The following is a 15,453-nucleotide window of genomic DNA, read 5'->3' on the forward strand; positions in this document are numbered from 1 at the left end:
TCATTTTCAGAAACTTTCATAGTCTGCTGTAATACTTTCTCATGTCTTTTTCAATGAATCATAATATTTAATCCCGTGTTTTGCACATAATTGAACTTTTATATACTGTTAATTGAAAAGTAAAAATTTAGACTATGAATGACTATCTTAGCAACATGGTTATAAGATAGTTAATGTGGACTTTAAGAGCCAATCCTTGTTATTTGTTGTTTGGAAATCCATAGTCAGTGTGAAAGTTATTTTATACATTTATTTATTAGATTGACAAACTTTAGTTTTTAAGATAGATGTTAAATATCTTTGAATTTATTTGTATCCAAAAGGAATCTTAGGCTGTGAAATGACTTGTTTAAAACTATTTTTTCCTTTAAAATAATTCTTGAAAACAGCACTTTTAAAACATTTAAATAATCTGCAATTATATTGTCAGTGCATAGGTAAATAATACTTGTGCAACACGTGACAAGGAAGAATACCATGCAAGCAATTATTTACTGAGATTTAAGGGTAATCTGAAAGAGACAAATATCTATGTCACATTCACTGAACATTCTCAATGCTAAAGTATTAAAAAAAATGGAAATGAGCATTTTTTGGAGCATAATAAGAAAATTATATATTGTTATTAAACATTTGTCTTTTTGCTGCCTGTGCCTGTCTTTTGTTTTCACATATTTCTTTGACTCTGAATCAGATATCGGGGAGCATCTTCTAGTCAAGATCTCCAAGTGAATGTCATTAGGATGAAACTGAACAGGTGCACTGTGCTTCATGTCTTGAACAACATGAAGTCAATGGCATCATTCAGGAATATTCTTGCCATGACTGCTTAGAGTTTCTTTGGATGCTGAAATAATATGAGAAAGAGGGAAACAAGTTTGACAGTATAAAATGCAAAACCCACAATGTATAATATATGAAAACATGACAATGTTATTCACACACACTTTTGAAGGGAAAAGGAACAAAACTGTTATAGTGAATGTAAAAAGGCCTCATAGGCTCTCACATTGGATACTTAGTTCTCATTTGGTGTCACTGTTTGGTAGTGTTTCGGAATTTTTAATAGGTGTGGGCCCTGTTTGAGGAGGTGGGTCAGCAAAAGCAGGCCTTGAGTCCCTATAACTCTACCCCACTCCTCATTTTTGCTCTGCTTCCGGGGTGTGGATGGATGTGCCTGCTGCTTCAACCTCGACCACAGGGACTGTATTCTCTAGGAACTGTAAATTTTAATTCATGCTTTACCTTTTGCATGAAGTAGCTCAGTCAGAAGATTGGCACCAGGTAGTGTTGTTGCTGTGATTTTCCTGACCTTGTGATTCTTGGGTCTTTGGGATTCCTTTGCAACAGGAGTATGGGATAGTTTGAAACCTTAGGCAAGAGAAACCCTTGACAAGCTGAGTTTATGGGCCAGTCTAAAGGGAGTTTGTAATGTCTGGAGGTAGAGAAAAGATACTGGACTTCTAAGCCTGCCTCATGATGTTTCAGAGGTGAGTAAGAATGACCTAGTGTTCTCTCAGATATACTGTGGCAAAGAATCTTGTGGTACCTCTAAACACAGGATAGAGACTGAATCGAAAAATACTGCTCTAATATGTTCTATAGTAGAAATTTTAACTTAGGAGAGCATTCAGATCTTGTGGTTATTTATCACTGCTCTCAATCTGAGATGGTGGAGAGAGAGATAGAGAGAGAGGTGAGTAAAAGATATAAAAATGTGACTGTGGTAAGGAATGCATGAGTAAGGTTGAAGTTTCCAAAAAAAAAAAAAAAAAAAAAACAAGGCAGACGATGTGGCATCTGTAATTGATAACGGAATTAGTTCCATCTAACTGAAAACTGCTCCTCCACACTGGGACAATAAGAAAGGTGCCTTGAGGGGAGTAAGATCCCACCCATCAAAGACTCCAACTTGTGAAAATACAAATATACTTGAAACCAGAGAACCTAAGCTCACAATGAAGAAATAATGTATTGATCCTGGAAAGCAATGGCCTAGCAGAGTGTTTCCTCAAACTAAGGAGCTAAAACAACTGTGATGCAAGGGGCAATGACTACATCTAATGCCGGCAGCTGGACCTGCCAGCATCGCCATTGTGATGAAAGTTGCAAGACTGAGGGGGAGTCATGGCAGGCATTTCTGCCCAGACAATGTGTGGCCAGTTCAGAATCCATAGAAGAGGGTTCTGAGAGCACTTTGTGTGAAGCTATGAAAGCAAAGCATTGGAGACCCAGGAGTGGGAGGTGCCAGAACTGTGGGACATCTGCTGAGGGAAGCTGCATACATAGAATTGAGTTGGAGCCACAGAAAGGCTGTGTGTGCCACAGGCAGCAGGGTTGCAGAAATGAGGCCTCCAAGTCTTTTTCATATCATCATCATCATCATCATCATCATCATCATCATCATCATCATCATTGCAATACAAATCTTATGGGTTAGACATGGAGCTGGAGGATTTGGTGGTGTTTCTGCTGCATATTGGCCTTTCTTTGGCCAATAGCTCCCATTCTCTTTTGGAATGGGAATGTTTACTCTGTATCACTTTATGATATAAGTAGATATTTTTATTTCATTTTACTTGGGTTACAATTAAGAAGTTACCTTGCATTTGTCGTTAGTTGAGAATCTGCCTTAAGATTTTGGACTTTTGACTACTGCTGGGGCTGATTAAGAGAAAGGGGCCATTAAAGTTATCATGAATGCTCTTTGCATCATAGGTGGACCATGAATGGGTCATGAGTGTATTCGGCTCAGGGTTATAATGCTTTGGTTTGATGAAAAATGTTCACCATGGGGTGAGGCTTTGAATTCTTGGTCCCAGTTGGTATTATTTGGAAAGGTCATGGAACTTTTAGGATGTGCAGATTTTCCTGGAAGAAACTGGTCACTGGCAATAGGCCTTTGGGGCTTTCTAGCCTGTCCCTCCTCTCTGTTATTGCTCTGTTTCCTGACTGTGAGTTCAATGTGTCAGCTGCTTCAAACTCCTGCTGCTTTTACCTTCCTGCCACGAAGGACTGTATCACCATGGAACTATGAACCCAGAACTATCCTTTCTCTCATGTCGATGGTCCTAGCATATTCTGTTATAGCAACCAGACCATAACTCTTCATGAAAAAACAGATTCTTGAAAAAGAAGAGACTCAAATGCTGTCTTGTAAAATGAAACTTATAAACACCTGAGAAGATGACATAGTGTTAGCCTGGTCATACCTCAAAGTTATATTGTAGTTAGGAAAGAAATTTCTGTGGCTTAACAATGCCATCTGATGCATTCAGCTGTAAAATGTTATAATTATCATTAAAAATAGAAGTGAGCTCTTTAAAATGGACTACCCCTGCTGGTAGTCTCCCTTCATACTCCATCTAAATGACTTTCTGTTCTCCATGTCCACTGAAACATGGAATGGACTATGTGCAAAAGTTGCTTCGTGTACACAGTTAAATTTAAATTTCCAGTGAACAGCACACATATCCTTTTAACTCTCCACAAACTATTCTCTTGTAAAACAGATGGGCAGCTCCATTTATGAATGAGTAAAACAACCACGATACATTTCAAGTCACCATTGCATTGTCTATCTGTCATCAATGACAAGAACTTCCCTTTCTGTCTCCCACTTGACTCTTTGGAAAACATCATTAAGTACTCATTAGTAACTTCGATTTCCAAGTGAGGAAATTAAGATGAAGAATAATTATTTGGTCAACATCTTACATTTACAATCTCCAGTCCTGTATGTTCCAAACAGAATGGAACATGCTAAAATAACCCAATCAAAATCAAAACAAAACAAAAGAAAAAATCAAGAAGCCCTACTATGTCATTGATCCCAGTTGATGTCTGAACTCTCACGTCCATTGCAGTATCCTTCACAATGCCCAATTTAAAGTGTCTTACATGCCTGCTAATGAGTGGATTGACAAAGTAAATGAGGTGAGCATATAAAAAGGATACTGTTTAAAGATGGAAATTCTGTCATTTGGAAAACCATGGATGATATTAAAGATACACCAAATGAACTTACCCAGCCCAGAAGACCTGTACTACTCAGTCTCACTTAAATTCAGAATCTAAAACAGTGAGATACACAGAAGAGTAAATATGTAATTATCAGAGCCTGGGTAGTTGAAGGACCAAGGAATGGTTTGCTAAGGAGAAGTTTTCTGTGGAATAAGAAGCTATTTTGGGGCATCTTCCGTACATCATGAAGTACAGCATGCATACATCTAAATGTCATTTTGTACTCATAAATACATGGAACCACATTTTTCCAGTTCCTCGTAAAGTTTAAGGTGACTTACACCTCTTTATAAAATGTTATAGCTTTTCTGAATACACGTGGGTCAGGAATATTTTGTGCTAAGTTCATGTAGAAGTAGATATAGTATCATGTGCACACATATAATAAATATGTCTGTTATTTTAACTTGAATAAAAAGCTACATGTTGCTTCTGGGTATGTAATGTAAATACCCAGAGAATTGTTGCAAAAGTGTGAGAGAACATCCCTAACAATGTTGGTGAAGATATATGGATGTTGCTTCTGTTACTACTGGGAGACACATCCTCACAGCAAACTCCCTGATTGTTTTTGCTCTTAGGAATTATCTGCCCTTTCTTCTGTAATGTTCCCTGAGCCTTAGGTGTAGAAATAAGGAGGAAGGTTAAGCCTGTGAATTTTCAAGTTAAGAGATAAGAAAACACGTCACTTAATTTGTTATGAAAGTATATGCACTGTCACATAACTTTTAACAGTATATACTAATACTATATACACAACTGGAAAGACATGAATGGGTTGAAGGGAGAGATATTCATGAAAATGCTAACAGTATTCACCAGTAATCATTATGACTGAAACAGTTTGTTCTCTTTATGTCTTATGTATTTTCATTACCTTAAACATTTTTCTGATATTCGATTACAGTAAGCCACACTAATTTTTTGATTTTATATGTGGGGAAATGCATATATACTGGTAATATCATATGGTTCAATAAAATTTATTCTCAGTGGTAAAAAAGGTGAAAGTATTTATTTCACCATTGATTTTGAATTGGAATTTGTAAATGGTGGCTTAATATAAAAATGCTATGAGATGCTTGATAATTGTCATAAAGATGAATACTAATATATAGTGTCTGCATTAATAAAATATTCTCCTAAACATAATGATTATTAATTGAAGATTGACAAAGATGGTAAGTCAAGTGCATCTAAAATATCTAAAGAATGTCAGTGGAGCAAATACTTCTGTCTGTAACTGATCTTTAATATTTGGATTTTAGAAAGCTAGCAAGCCTATGTAAGACCAGTTACAATAGGTTTGTTAGCAATAATTAGCTGGATAATAAACAATGCCCAGCAGATTGGCTTTATTCTGTAGGGAGTTTTTGGTAGTATTGAGGGAGTTTTAGGGTTGAATTTACAAATAGGATTGAAGATGATCAGAAATAAATATCCCCTTCAGTCTGCTTTTGTTAAAGAAAATTGGCATGAGAAGGACAGTTGTCACTGACACTCTTGTTCCTAAAGCCTGAATATCTCCATGGAGATTTGAGCTTCATGACATCCATGCCTGCAGCTGTTTTCATAGAAATTAGGTGAGAAAATTATTTTATTGTCATTTTAAGAGTTCAGACACTTCATTACCAAAAATTTCTCATTATGTGTCAATATTTGTGTGAAAATAATAAATGTAGTAACATGTTTTAGGGGACAGTTTTTAAACAAATGTGTCATACAACAGTCCTGAAAAGCTAAATGAAATATTTTGTTATTTTGTTTCCTGTCTCTGATCCCTGCTGACTCACAGCTATGTGTTTATACACCAAAGATTTGCGCTCAGTCATGTGACATTGTAAGAGTTCATGTGGTAGACTTTTATTTTTTGATTCTTATTAAGCAAAATTACCCTTTCTGACTTTTGCTTTGGAAATTGCCATTGTTAATATGTATTGTGGTTCATGGAGTCACAGGACTGTGTGGCTTCTTATACCATCTATGCCTGCTTCCTCATCTTCGGGATCCTGGGAATATGAAGAAAGGAAGAATCCCCCACAGCAACAGCATCTGTTTCATGATAAATGCTTGGGAAATATAAAACAAAGGTCATATGCTTTTTGAGATTTGACTATGTAATATTTAGTAATTTTGACAAACATTACCTGATTCGTAGCTATTGTTTCAGCATCCAATAAATCTCTAAGCAAATTTCTCTTCCTATTCACAGTAAAATGGAGATGGATGAATTTCACAGAACAGTTTATCTATTTAATTGGAACTAGCAGGACAAAAGTTCTCATGTGTAAGTTTATGGACAATGTTTTAGCTCAACTACATATTTTCATTGCCTGAAGATTATTTCTTGTCTATTCCTTTAAGAAGATCTCCTTTTCCACACCTTTAAAAATAAGGCAGGTACTTTGGAAAAAAAACAGTTCTTTAAATCACAGATTCTACAATGGAGCTTTTAGCTAATTCTATGTAACTACTAAAATTAAAAAAAAATGTTAAGGTCCATGTTGGTAGGAAATGCACTGGGCTGGCATTGTCTCAATACTCCATGGCTATTCTATTCATTTGATCATTAGTCTCTGAAACCTGCTATTTCAAAGTGATCAGCTCCAATTTTAGATGAACAATACAGTGATGCAAATACCCAAAACACCTTATGCCCAGAATTGTGCATATTTATCATTACAGAAACATAGTAATGTGGTCCCAACTTGAATGCTCTCCCTGCTGTATTCCAGGATCTGGTCCCACTTCCCTGACTGAATACACTCATGGGTACATGTGGCTTGGTGAAATTTTCTTGCATGTTATTTCTGTGGTCATTAAAAATTAGATGGCTTCATCCTACTTAAATACACCCCCCACAGTGTTTATCACTTAAGCTCAATGAAGAGATATTGAGGACACTGGCCATTGGCTCTATGGTGATGTGTTTTATAATGTTAAACAGAACCTTTCATTTCCCAATCTCCCTCAAGGAAATTAAAGACTCAAGAAAACCCGTGACATTGTTAAATGTCTTTCATCTCTTTAATACCATGGGAAATTGAAATATTAACAGACATTCTAAATTTCTGGGCATTTTTCCACGGAGGCATGTTTAAATTTCATTTCTTCAATCTACCATTAACATTTAAACAGGTTGTGGATTGTCATGTAAAACAATCTTGTTTCTAATTCAAATAAAAAATCTGAAAGAAAAAACATTTAAACAAGTTGTGTACACATGTGTGTGTATGTGTTTTAACTTAAGATGAAAGTGATTTTAACATCAAGGATTAACATATGAGCAACAAGATCTTTGTTACAACGTAAAAGTTAAAATTTATATTTTAACTCTGGTGTCTTTAATCCCATGAGGGCATGGATAAAAGCTTCTTTAAATTTATTTTGCTGAACAAAAACCATGAAAGTTTGTATTCAAAATTTGTGGCTGTTCTTACAAATGTATAATCAGGTGGCAAACCTTAAAAAGAATAGAAGGGGCAAAAATGTTATAAAATGCCATCTTATTACTTGACCTGTTTATGTCTCAGAATGATCGGTACAGAAATATAGCTAATATCAAAAGCACAGTCCATTTTCATCCAACATAATAACACTCGAAAGATATATATATATATAAAAGGAAAGTAGTATGATGCCATTTGAGAATGCAAAGAGAAACATCACAGGAGAGAAACCTGGGGGTTGTTATCATGTTCAAATTCTATTGCAAACGAGAATGAAAATGTCATTATATAAAACAACACTTCATGCAGTGAGACTTTTGAACTTGAACTTGTTTTTAAAATACTTTAATATAAAGTATATTTTGAGTTTTAATCATTCTTAACTTTTGCATAAAAGTTATATGTTATAAATATACTTAAACATAATTTGAATATGTAACAAATTGCACAGAATTTATAGTTATTTAGGTCAATGTGCATAATGCCATGCAAATCAATGTCCATAGCCTCCTCAGTTACTTTTCAGGTAACTGCATGTTATAAAACATATACATCAAAGTTGTTCCGAAAAGGTTTCCTATTTAGAAGTCTTCAGAAGCAGAAACAGTAGACTTTGTTCTTGTTTACTAAGGGACATCTGACATGTAGGGATGTGGACTACTCTTTTCTTTGAGGACTGGTCATATTTTCTTTGTCTCATTTCTGTTTGTAGTGAGAATCTTGAGCGGGTGTGATGGAAGGAAACAGGACTCTGCTGACTGAATTTGTTCTCAGAGGAATAACAGATCGTCCAGAGCTGCAAGTCCCCCTGTTCCTGGTGTTCTTCTTCATCTATGTCGTCACCATGGTGGGCAACCTTGGTTTAATCTTTCTCATCTGGAAGGACACCCATCTTCACACTCCCATGTATCTTTTCCTTGGAAATTTAGCTTTTGCTGATGCCTGTATTTCAACCACAGTGACCCCAAAAATGCTTATGACATTTTTAAATAAGAATGACATCATAACCCTTGGTGAGTGTTTTGCCCAATATTACTTTTTTTGTATCAGTGCAACCACAGAAATTTTCCTCCTGGTAGCTATGGCCTATGACCGCTATGTAGCAATATGCAACCCTCTGCACTATGTAGTTGTGATGTCCAAAAGACTCTGCACTGTGTTAATAAGTATGTCATATATAATTGGCTTTGTAAACTGTGGACTTAATGTAGGGTTATTATTTAGATTAACTTTCTGTAAGTCCAATATAATTGACCATTTTTACTGTGAAATATTGCCACTCTATACAATTTCTTGTACAGATCCATCTCTTAATACATTGATAATTTTTATCTGTGCTTCTTCCATACAAATCAGTACCTCTGTGACTATTGTAGTCTCTTATGCCCGTGTTCTATTTGCTGTCGTGAACATGAAGTCTAAGAAGGGCAGACAGAAAGCCTTCTTCACCTGCAGTGCCCACTTGCTTTCTGTCTCTTTGTTCTATGGCACTCTTCTCTTCATGTATGTAAGTCATGGGTCTGGACCAGGTAAACAACAGGATAAAATATATTCACTATTCTACACAGTTGTGATTCCTCTGCTAAACCCTTTTATTTACAGCTTAAGAAACAAGGAAGTTTTGGGTGCTCTGAAAAATGTTGTAAAATGATAATCATTATAAAATCCAAAGTTTGTTTTACTACCTATTCTTTCTTTTGAAATACAAAATAAAATTTGATTCTTATTTTTTATATGATTGAAATTTTATGTATTGTGACATTAAAAATGAACATTTAGACTATGAATGATTAATATGACTGTAAAATATGTAAGAAAGACTTCAAAGTTAAATCCTGTTATTTGTTGTTTTGAAAGTCATACTCATTGAAAGTTATTTCATCAATTTCTCCTTTAGATTGGAAACTTTGATATTAATTATCTATGTTAAAGATCTTCAAATTTATTTTTAAGTTTGAAAGCAAACAAAGGCTGTGTAAATGATGTCTGTAACCTATTTCCCCCTTTTAAACAATTCTTAAGTAATTACATTCCAATTATTTAAATATCTGTAATTATATTATCATTACATAGTTAAATCATTATTTTACGCAATTTGTGACAAGGGATAACACTCAAGCACTTAAATGGGATATTTCTTGTGATTCATGAGTAATCCAAAAGAGATAACTATTAATGTTACATTCATTTAAAGTTCTTAAAGTATTAACAGTGAACATTGCATTTTTTTCACGGAGCATGAGAAGACAATTTTAAATTCTTATAAATTGTCTGTCTTCTTGCTACCCGTGCCTGTCTTTTGTTTTCACATGTTTCTCTGGCTCTGGATCAGACATCTGGGGGCATCTTCTAGCCAACATCTCCAAATGAATGACATTAGGAGTAGGGTGAACAGGTGCACTGTGCTTCATGTCATGAGTCACCTGAAGTCAACAGCATCAGTAAAGAGTATTCTTGTTTATAATTCCTCTGGATATTGAAACAATATGAGAAAGAGAGAAACAAGTTGAACAGCATCAACTGCAAAATCCAGAATGTAGAGTATTTGAACACATGACTATACTGTACACAAACTTTTGAAGGAAAAGGAACAAAACTGTTATGTTGAATGTGAAAAGGTCTCATAGGCTCTCACATTGGATACTTAGTTCCCATTTGGTATCACTGTTTGGGAAGACTATGGGATTTTTAGGAGGTGCAGCCCTGCTTGAGGAGATGGGCCAGCACAAGCGGGCCTTAGGTCCCTTTAGCCCCACCCACTTCACATTTTTGCTCTGCTTCCTGAGTGTGGATGCAATGTGCCTGCTGCTTTAAGCTCGGCCATAGGGACTGTATTCTTCAGGAACTGCAAACCATAATCTATGCTTTACCTTTTACATAAAGTAGCTCAGCCAGAAGATTGGCACCAGGTAGTGTTATTGCTGTGATTGTCCTGACCTTGTGGTTCTTAGGTCTTTGGGAATCCTTTGCAGCAGGAGTATAGAATAGTTTGAAACTTTGGGCAAGAGAAACCCTGAATGCCATAAGCAGAACTTAAAAAGCCATTTTTTTCTGTTTTTTTTAATCTAATTTTTACAAAATTATAAATTCACATGTCAATCTCTTCTCCCTCTTGTCCCCTCCCCCAACCGCCCACCAACTCCCTCCCCTCCTTTGCTCCCCATGAAGGGTAGGGTCCTCCCTATGGGCTCCCCAAATTCCACATCATCATCCTGGGTGGGGCCTAGGCCCTCCCCCATGTGTCCAGGCCAAGAGAGCAATCCCTTCACGTGGGATGGGCTCTCGAAGACCCTTTTTACATCAGGGAAAAATACTGATCCACTACCAGAGGCCACATAGGGTTCTGAGGCCTCCTCATTGACATCCACTTTCAGGGGTCTGGATCAGTCCCGTGATGGCCTCCCAGACAGCAGTCTGGGGTCCATGTGCTCCCCCTAGTTCAGGTCAGCTGTTTCTGTGGGATTCACCAGCCTGGTCCCTACCCCCTTGGTCTTCATTTCTCCCTCCCTACAACTGGGTTCCAGAGTTCAGTTCAGTGTATAGCTGTGGGTGTCTGCCTCTGTTTCCATCAGCCACTGGATGAGGGTTCCAGGATGGCATATACAGTAGTCATCAGTCTCATTATAAAGCCATTTTAATGTGAGTTTGTAATGTCAGCAGGTAGAGAATAGGTACTGGACTTTTAAGCCTGCCTCATGATGTTACAGAGGTGAGTAAGGATGACCTAGAGGTCTCTCGGGTATACTGTAGTAAAGAATCTCATGGTACCTCTAAACACTGGCTTGAGACTGAATTGAAAGGACTGAATTGAAAATTACTGGTCTAATATGTTCCATAGCAAAAATTTTAAGTAAGGACAGTGTTCAGGTTGTGTTGTGGTTAAATTTTACTTTTCTTAATTAAATTTATAATTAGAGGTGGGCAGACGGGAGGGGTGATAGAGTAATAGCCAGTAAAAAGAGATATAAAAATGGGATTATGGTAAGGAAAGTGTGTGAATAAGATTGAACTTTTCAACAAGTAGTATGCATGTAGCATCTCTAATTGATAAAGGAATTAGTTCCTTTGAAGGAAAACCTGGTTCTCTGCACTGGGAGACTAAGAAAGTTGCCTAGAGGGGAGAAAAAGCTCACCCATCAAAGACTCCGATTTGTGAAAAATACAAATATGAATGAATCAAGAGAGCTTAAGCTCCCAGTGAAGAAATAGTTTCTTGAGCCTGGAAAGCAACTGCCTAGCAGAGTGTTTCCTTGGAAACACCAATGCTAATAGAATTGTGGTGCAAGTGTACAGAATACTTCTAATGCTGGCAGCAGAACTTGCCAGCATAAGCCCTGTGGTACCACTTTCTAGGGAATGAAAGTTGCAAAATTGAGGAGGAGTCATGGCAAGTATCTTTGTCCAGACAATGTGTGGCCAGTTTTGAATCCATATAAGGAAGTTCTGAGAGCACTCTATGTGACGCTATAAAGGCAAAGCAAGCATTGGAGACCCCAGGGAGTGGAAGGTGCCAGAACCATGGAACATCTGCTGAGAGAAGCTGCACACATAGAATTGAGTTGGTGCAGCAGAAAGGCTGTGTGTGCCACAGGCAGCAGGGTTGTGGAGATGAGGCCTCCAAGTTCTTGCAGCTGAGATGTTTCCTTTTCAAGTTATAGGCTGCACATGGAACTGAAGGATCTGGTGTTACTCCTATTGGATACTGGCCTTGCTTTGGTCCAATGTTTCCTCTATGATCGTTTTCTCATTAGAATGGGAATGATTACCTTCTATCACTGAATGATAGAAGTAGATAATTTTAAAATGTTTAGTTACGGGGGCAGGGTCACAATTATGACGTTAACCTGTGTCCATCGTTAGTTAAGACTCTACCTTGAGATTTTGGACTTTTGACCAGTACTGGGACTGATCAAGACAACGGAGCTTTTAAAGTTATACTGAATGCTCTTTGTATCAAGTGGAGATCATGAACAAATGGGGGCCAGGGTTGGGATGCTTTGGTTTGATGGCAAATAGTCATCATGGGGTCGTAGGTTTGAATCCTTGGTCCCAGCTGGTGTTATTTGGAAAGGTCATGGAACTTTTTGGATGTGCAGACTTTCCTGGAAGAAACTGGTCACTGGCTAAAGGCCTTTGAGGATTTCTAGCCTGGGCCTACTCTCTGTTATTGCTCTATTTCCTGAATGTTGGTGCAGTGTACCAGCTGGTTGAGACTTCTGCTGCTTTGACCTTCCTGCCATGAAGGACTGTATCACCATGAAACTATGAACCCAGAAGTATCCTTTCCCTCTTAAATTGATGGTCTAGCATATTCTATCAACCAGATCGTAACTAATGCACTCTTTATTAAAACAAACAAACAAAAAGATTCTTGAAAAAGAAAAGACTCAAATGCAATCATGTAGATAGTAATTTGTAAACACTGGAGATGGCATAGTGTTTGCTTGCTCAGATCTCAAAGTGGTATTGTAGTAAGGAAAGAAACATTTGTAGAACAATGCTATAGTCTGAGGCATTCTTCTGTGAAATGTTATAATTATCGTTAAAAATGGAAATAGTCTCCTTAAAATGGACTACCCCTCCTAGGATTTTCCTTTCATTTATTCAATTTATAAGACTGACTGTTCTTCTTGTCAACTTAAAGGTGGTGTAGAAGTTGTTTTGTATATAGAGTTAAATTAAATTTCCACTGAACAGTACAAATCTTATTTTTGACTCCCCAAAAGAGGAGTGTTACAAAAGAAATGGGCACCATTATTATTTTTGTTTTTTTTTAAGATTTTATTTATTTATTATGTATACAATATTCTGTTTCCATGTATATCTGCACACCAGAAGAGGGCACCAGATCTCATAACGGATGGTTGTGAGCCACCATGTGGTTGCTGGGAATTGAATTCAGCAGCCAGTGCTCTTACCCTCTGAGCCATCTCTCCAGCCCATGGACACCATTATTTATGAGCAAATAAAACAATCACCCACACAATTAAAGTCACCATTACATGTGTCTTTGTCATCTGTCACCAATGACAAGTGCTTCCTCCATTTCATTCTTCCATCAGACTCTGGATACATTGTAGCTACACACTAGTAACTTTGAAAGTGAGGAAATTAATAAGAAGATTATTTATTTGACCAACATTTTAAAGGCCAAACTCCAAGCCTGTAATGCTCCAGACAGGATGGAACCCGCTCAAAATATAACAAGTAGGTGTATAATATTAGTACTCTAGATGTCTGCCCTGCCATGTCCACTCCGGTATCCTTTACAATGCCCAATGTAGTTAAGTGTCCTACATGCCCATTAATGGGTGGATTGACAAAGTAAATGAGGTGAGCATACAAAAAGGATACTGTTCAAAAGATGGAAATTCTTTCATTTTGAAAACCATAGATTATATGAAAAATATAAAAAATGAAATTATATAGCCCAGAAAACCTGCATTACTTAGTCTCACTTAAATTTAGAATCTAAAAGACTGAGATACACAGAAGAGTAAATATGTAATTATCAGAGCCTGGAGAGTTGATAGACTGAGGTATGGTTGCTAAGGGAGGTGGTTTCTGTGGGATAAGAAGATATTTTGGAGCAGCTTCACAATATGGTGACAATGGCTAATCATGATTACTGTGTGCATATATCTAAATATCATTTTCTACTTTTAAATAGATGTAACCATAATTTAGCAGTTTTCAATAAAGTTTAAGGTGACTTACAACTCTTTATTAAATGTTGTAGCTTTTCCAAATACATGTGAGTCAGAAAAATACTGTGCTATGTTTAGGTAGATATAGATATGTTATCATGTGCATACATATGAATTTAAGATGCTTGTTATTTTTAGCTTTCATAAAAAAGCAACAGGATATGTAATATAAACAATAACAATATATCCATAGAATCATTACAAAACTGTAATACAGCATCCTTAATAATATAAATACATTTGGATGCAATGTTTTTCAATTTTAGAACTTCAAGACTGGAGACAGTCATAGAGTTTTTTTTTTTTTTTTGAGACAGTAGCTTAATTGCAATATTGTCCTATTTCCTTATCTCCCTCCAAACACTCTCATATACCCCACTCTGTTCTCCTTCAAATTTGTGATCTCTTTTTTCAAAATTACTATTCCGTGCATATTTATCTGTCTGTCTGTCTATCTACTATGCTATATTACAATCGTTATAGCATACATAACTGTTCAGTTATATAATACTTGGGATGATCTTTCATGATGTGTCTCTGTCCTTCCTCACCTGTCTAAGGTACCTTCTGATTGGTTTACTCAAGAGCTGAATGACCAGTAGCTAGGCAGGAAGAGGATACTAGGAATTCTGGGCAGAGATAGGAACTCTGGGAAAGAATTAGAAGCACAGGATATTTGACAGCCAGATGTGGATAAAGTAGGAAGTACCGTACTAAGGAGAGCTAATGAACACATGGCAGAATGTATATTAATATAAATGGGCTCGTTTAAGTTTTAAGAGTTTGTTACGATAAATCTTTCTGCCAAAAGCCGCTGAGCCCCACGGCCATGTGTGAGCTTTACGCTAGCCGCCTGCCCGAGTTAGGCCCAAATAAATACACAGAAACTTGTATTAGGTTCAATGCTGCTTGGTCAATGACTAGGATTTCTCATCTGTTAGCTCAGTCTCAATTATCATAAATCTATGTATTTTATAAGACTTATCTTATCAGATGCCTTATTGGCGTCCCTCCTTGCTGGCGGCTCACATCCTGCCACTGGAGAAGGCGAACGGGAAAAAGGACCCTTCCTGTTTCTCCTTTGCTTAAATATGAGTCTCCTTGCTATGTCATTTCCTGTCTGGATCATCACTTCTCTACTACATTTCCCAGAATCCTCTTTGATTCTGGGAAAGTAGTCCCGTCTACTTGCTGTCTCATTGGCCAAACAGTATTTTATTTTATAATCAATAGGATAAACATACACAGTAGTGCATTCCCCATCAAGAGTCAGT

At 36.9% G+C, this 15,453-nt stretch overlaps 1 protein-coding gene across 1 annotated transcript; it reads left to right on the forward strand.

Annotated features, from left to right (window-relative positions):
• The first annotated feature begins 8,205 nt into the window (after window positions 1–8,205).
• On the forward strand, window positions 8,206–9,148 carry LOC100774791 (olfactory receptor 5AC1-like). Its single transcript, XM_027413329.2, has one exon. It carries the CDS (start codon window positions 8,206–8,208, stop codon window positions 9,121–9,123), a length of 918 nt encoding a protein of 305 aa, XP_027269130.1. The 3' UTR covers window positions 9,124–9,148.
• The last annotated feature ends 6,305 nt before the right edge of the window (window positions 9,149–15,453 follow it).

Source organism: Cricetulus griseus, chromosome 4 (genome assembly GCF_003668045.3).
Source record: "Cricetulus griseus strain 17A/GY chromosome 4, alternate assembly CriGri-PICRH-1.0, whole genome shotgun sequence".
In the NCBI taxonomy this organism is placed as follows: Eukaryota; Metazoa; Chordata; class Mammalia; order Rodentia; family Cricetidae; genus Cricetulus; species Cricetulus griseus.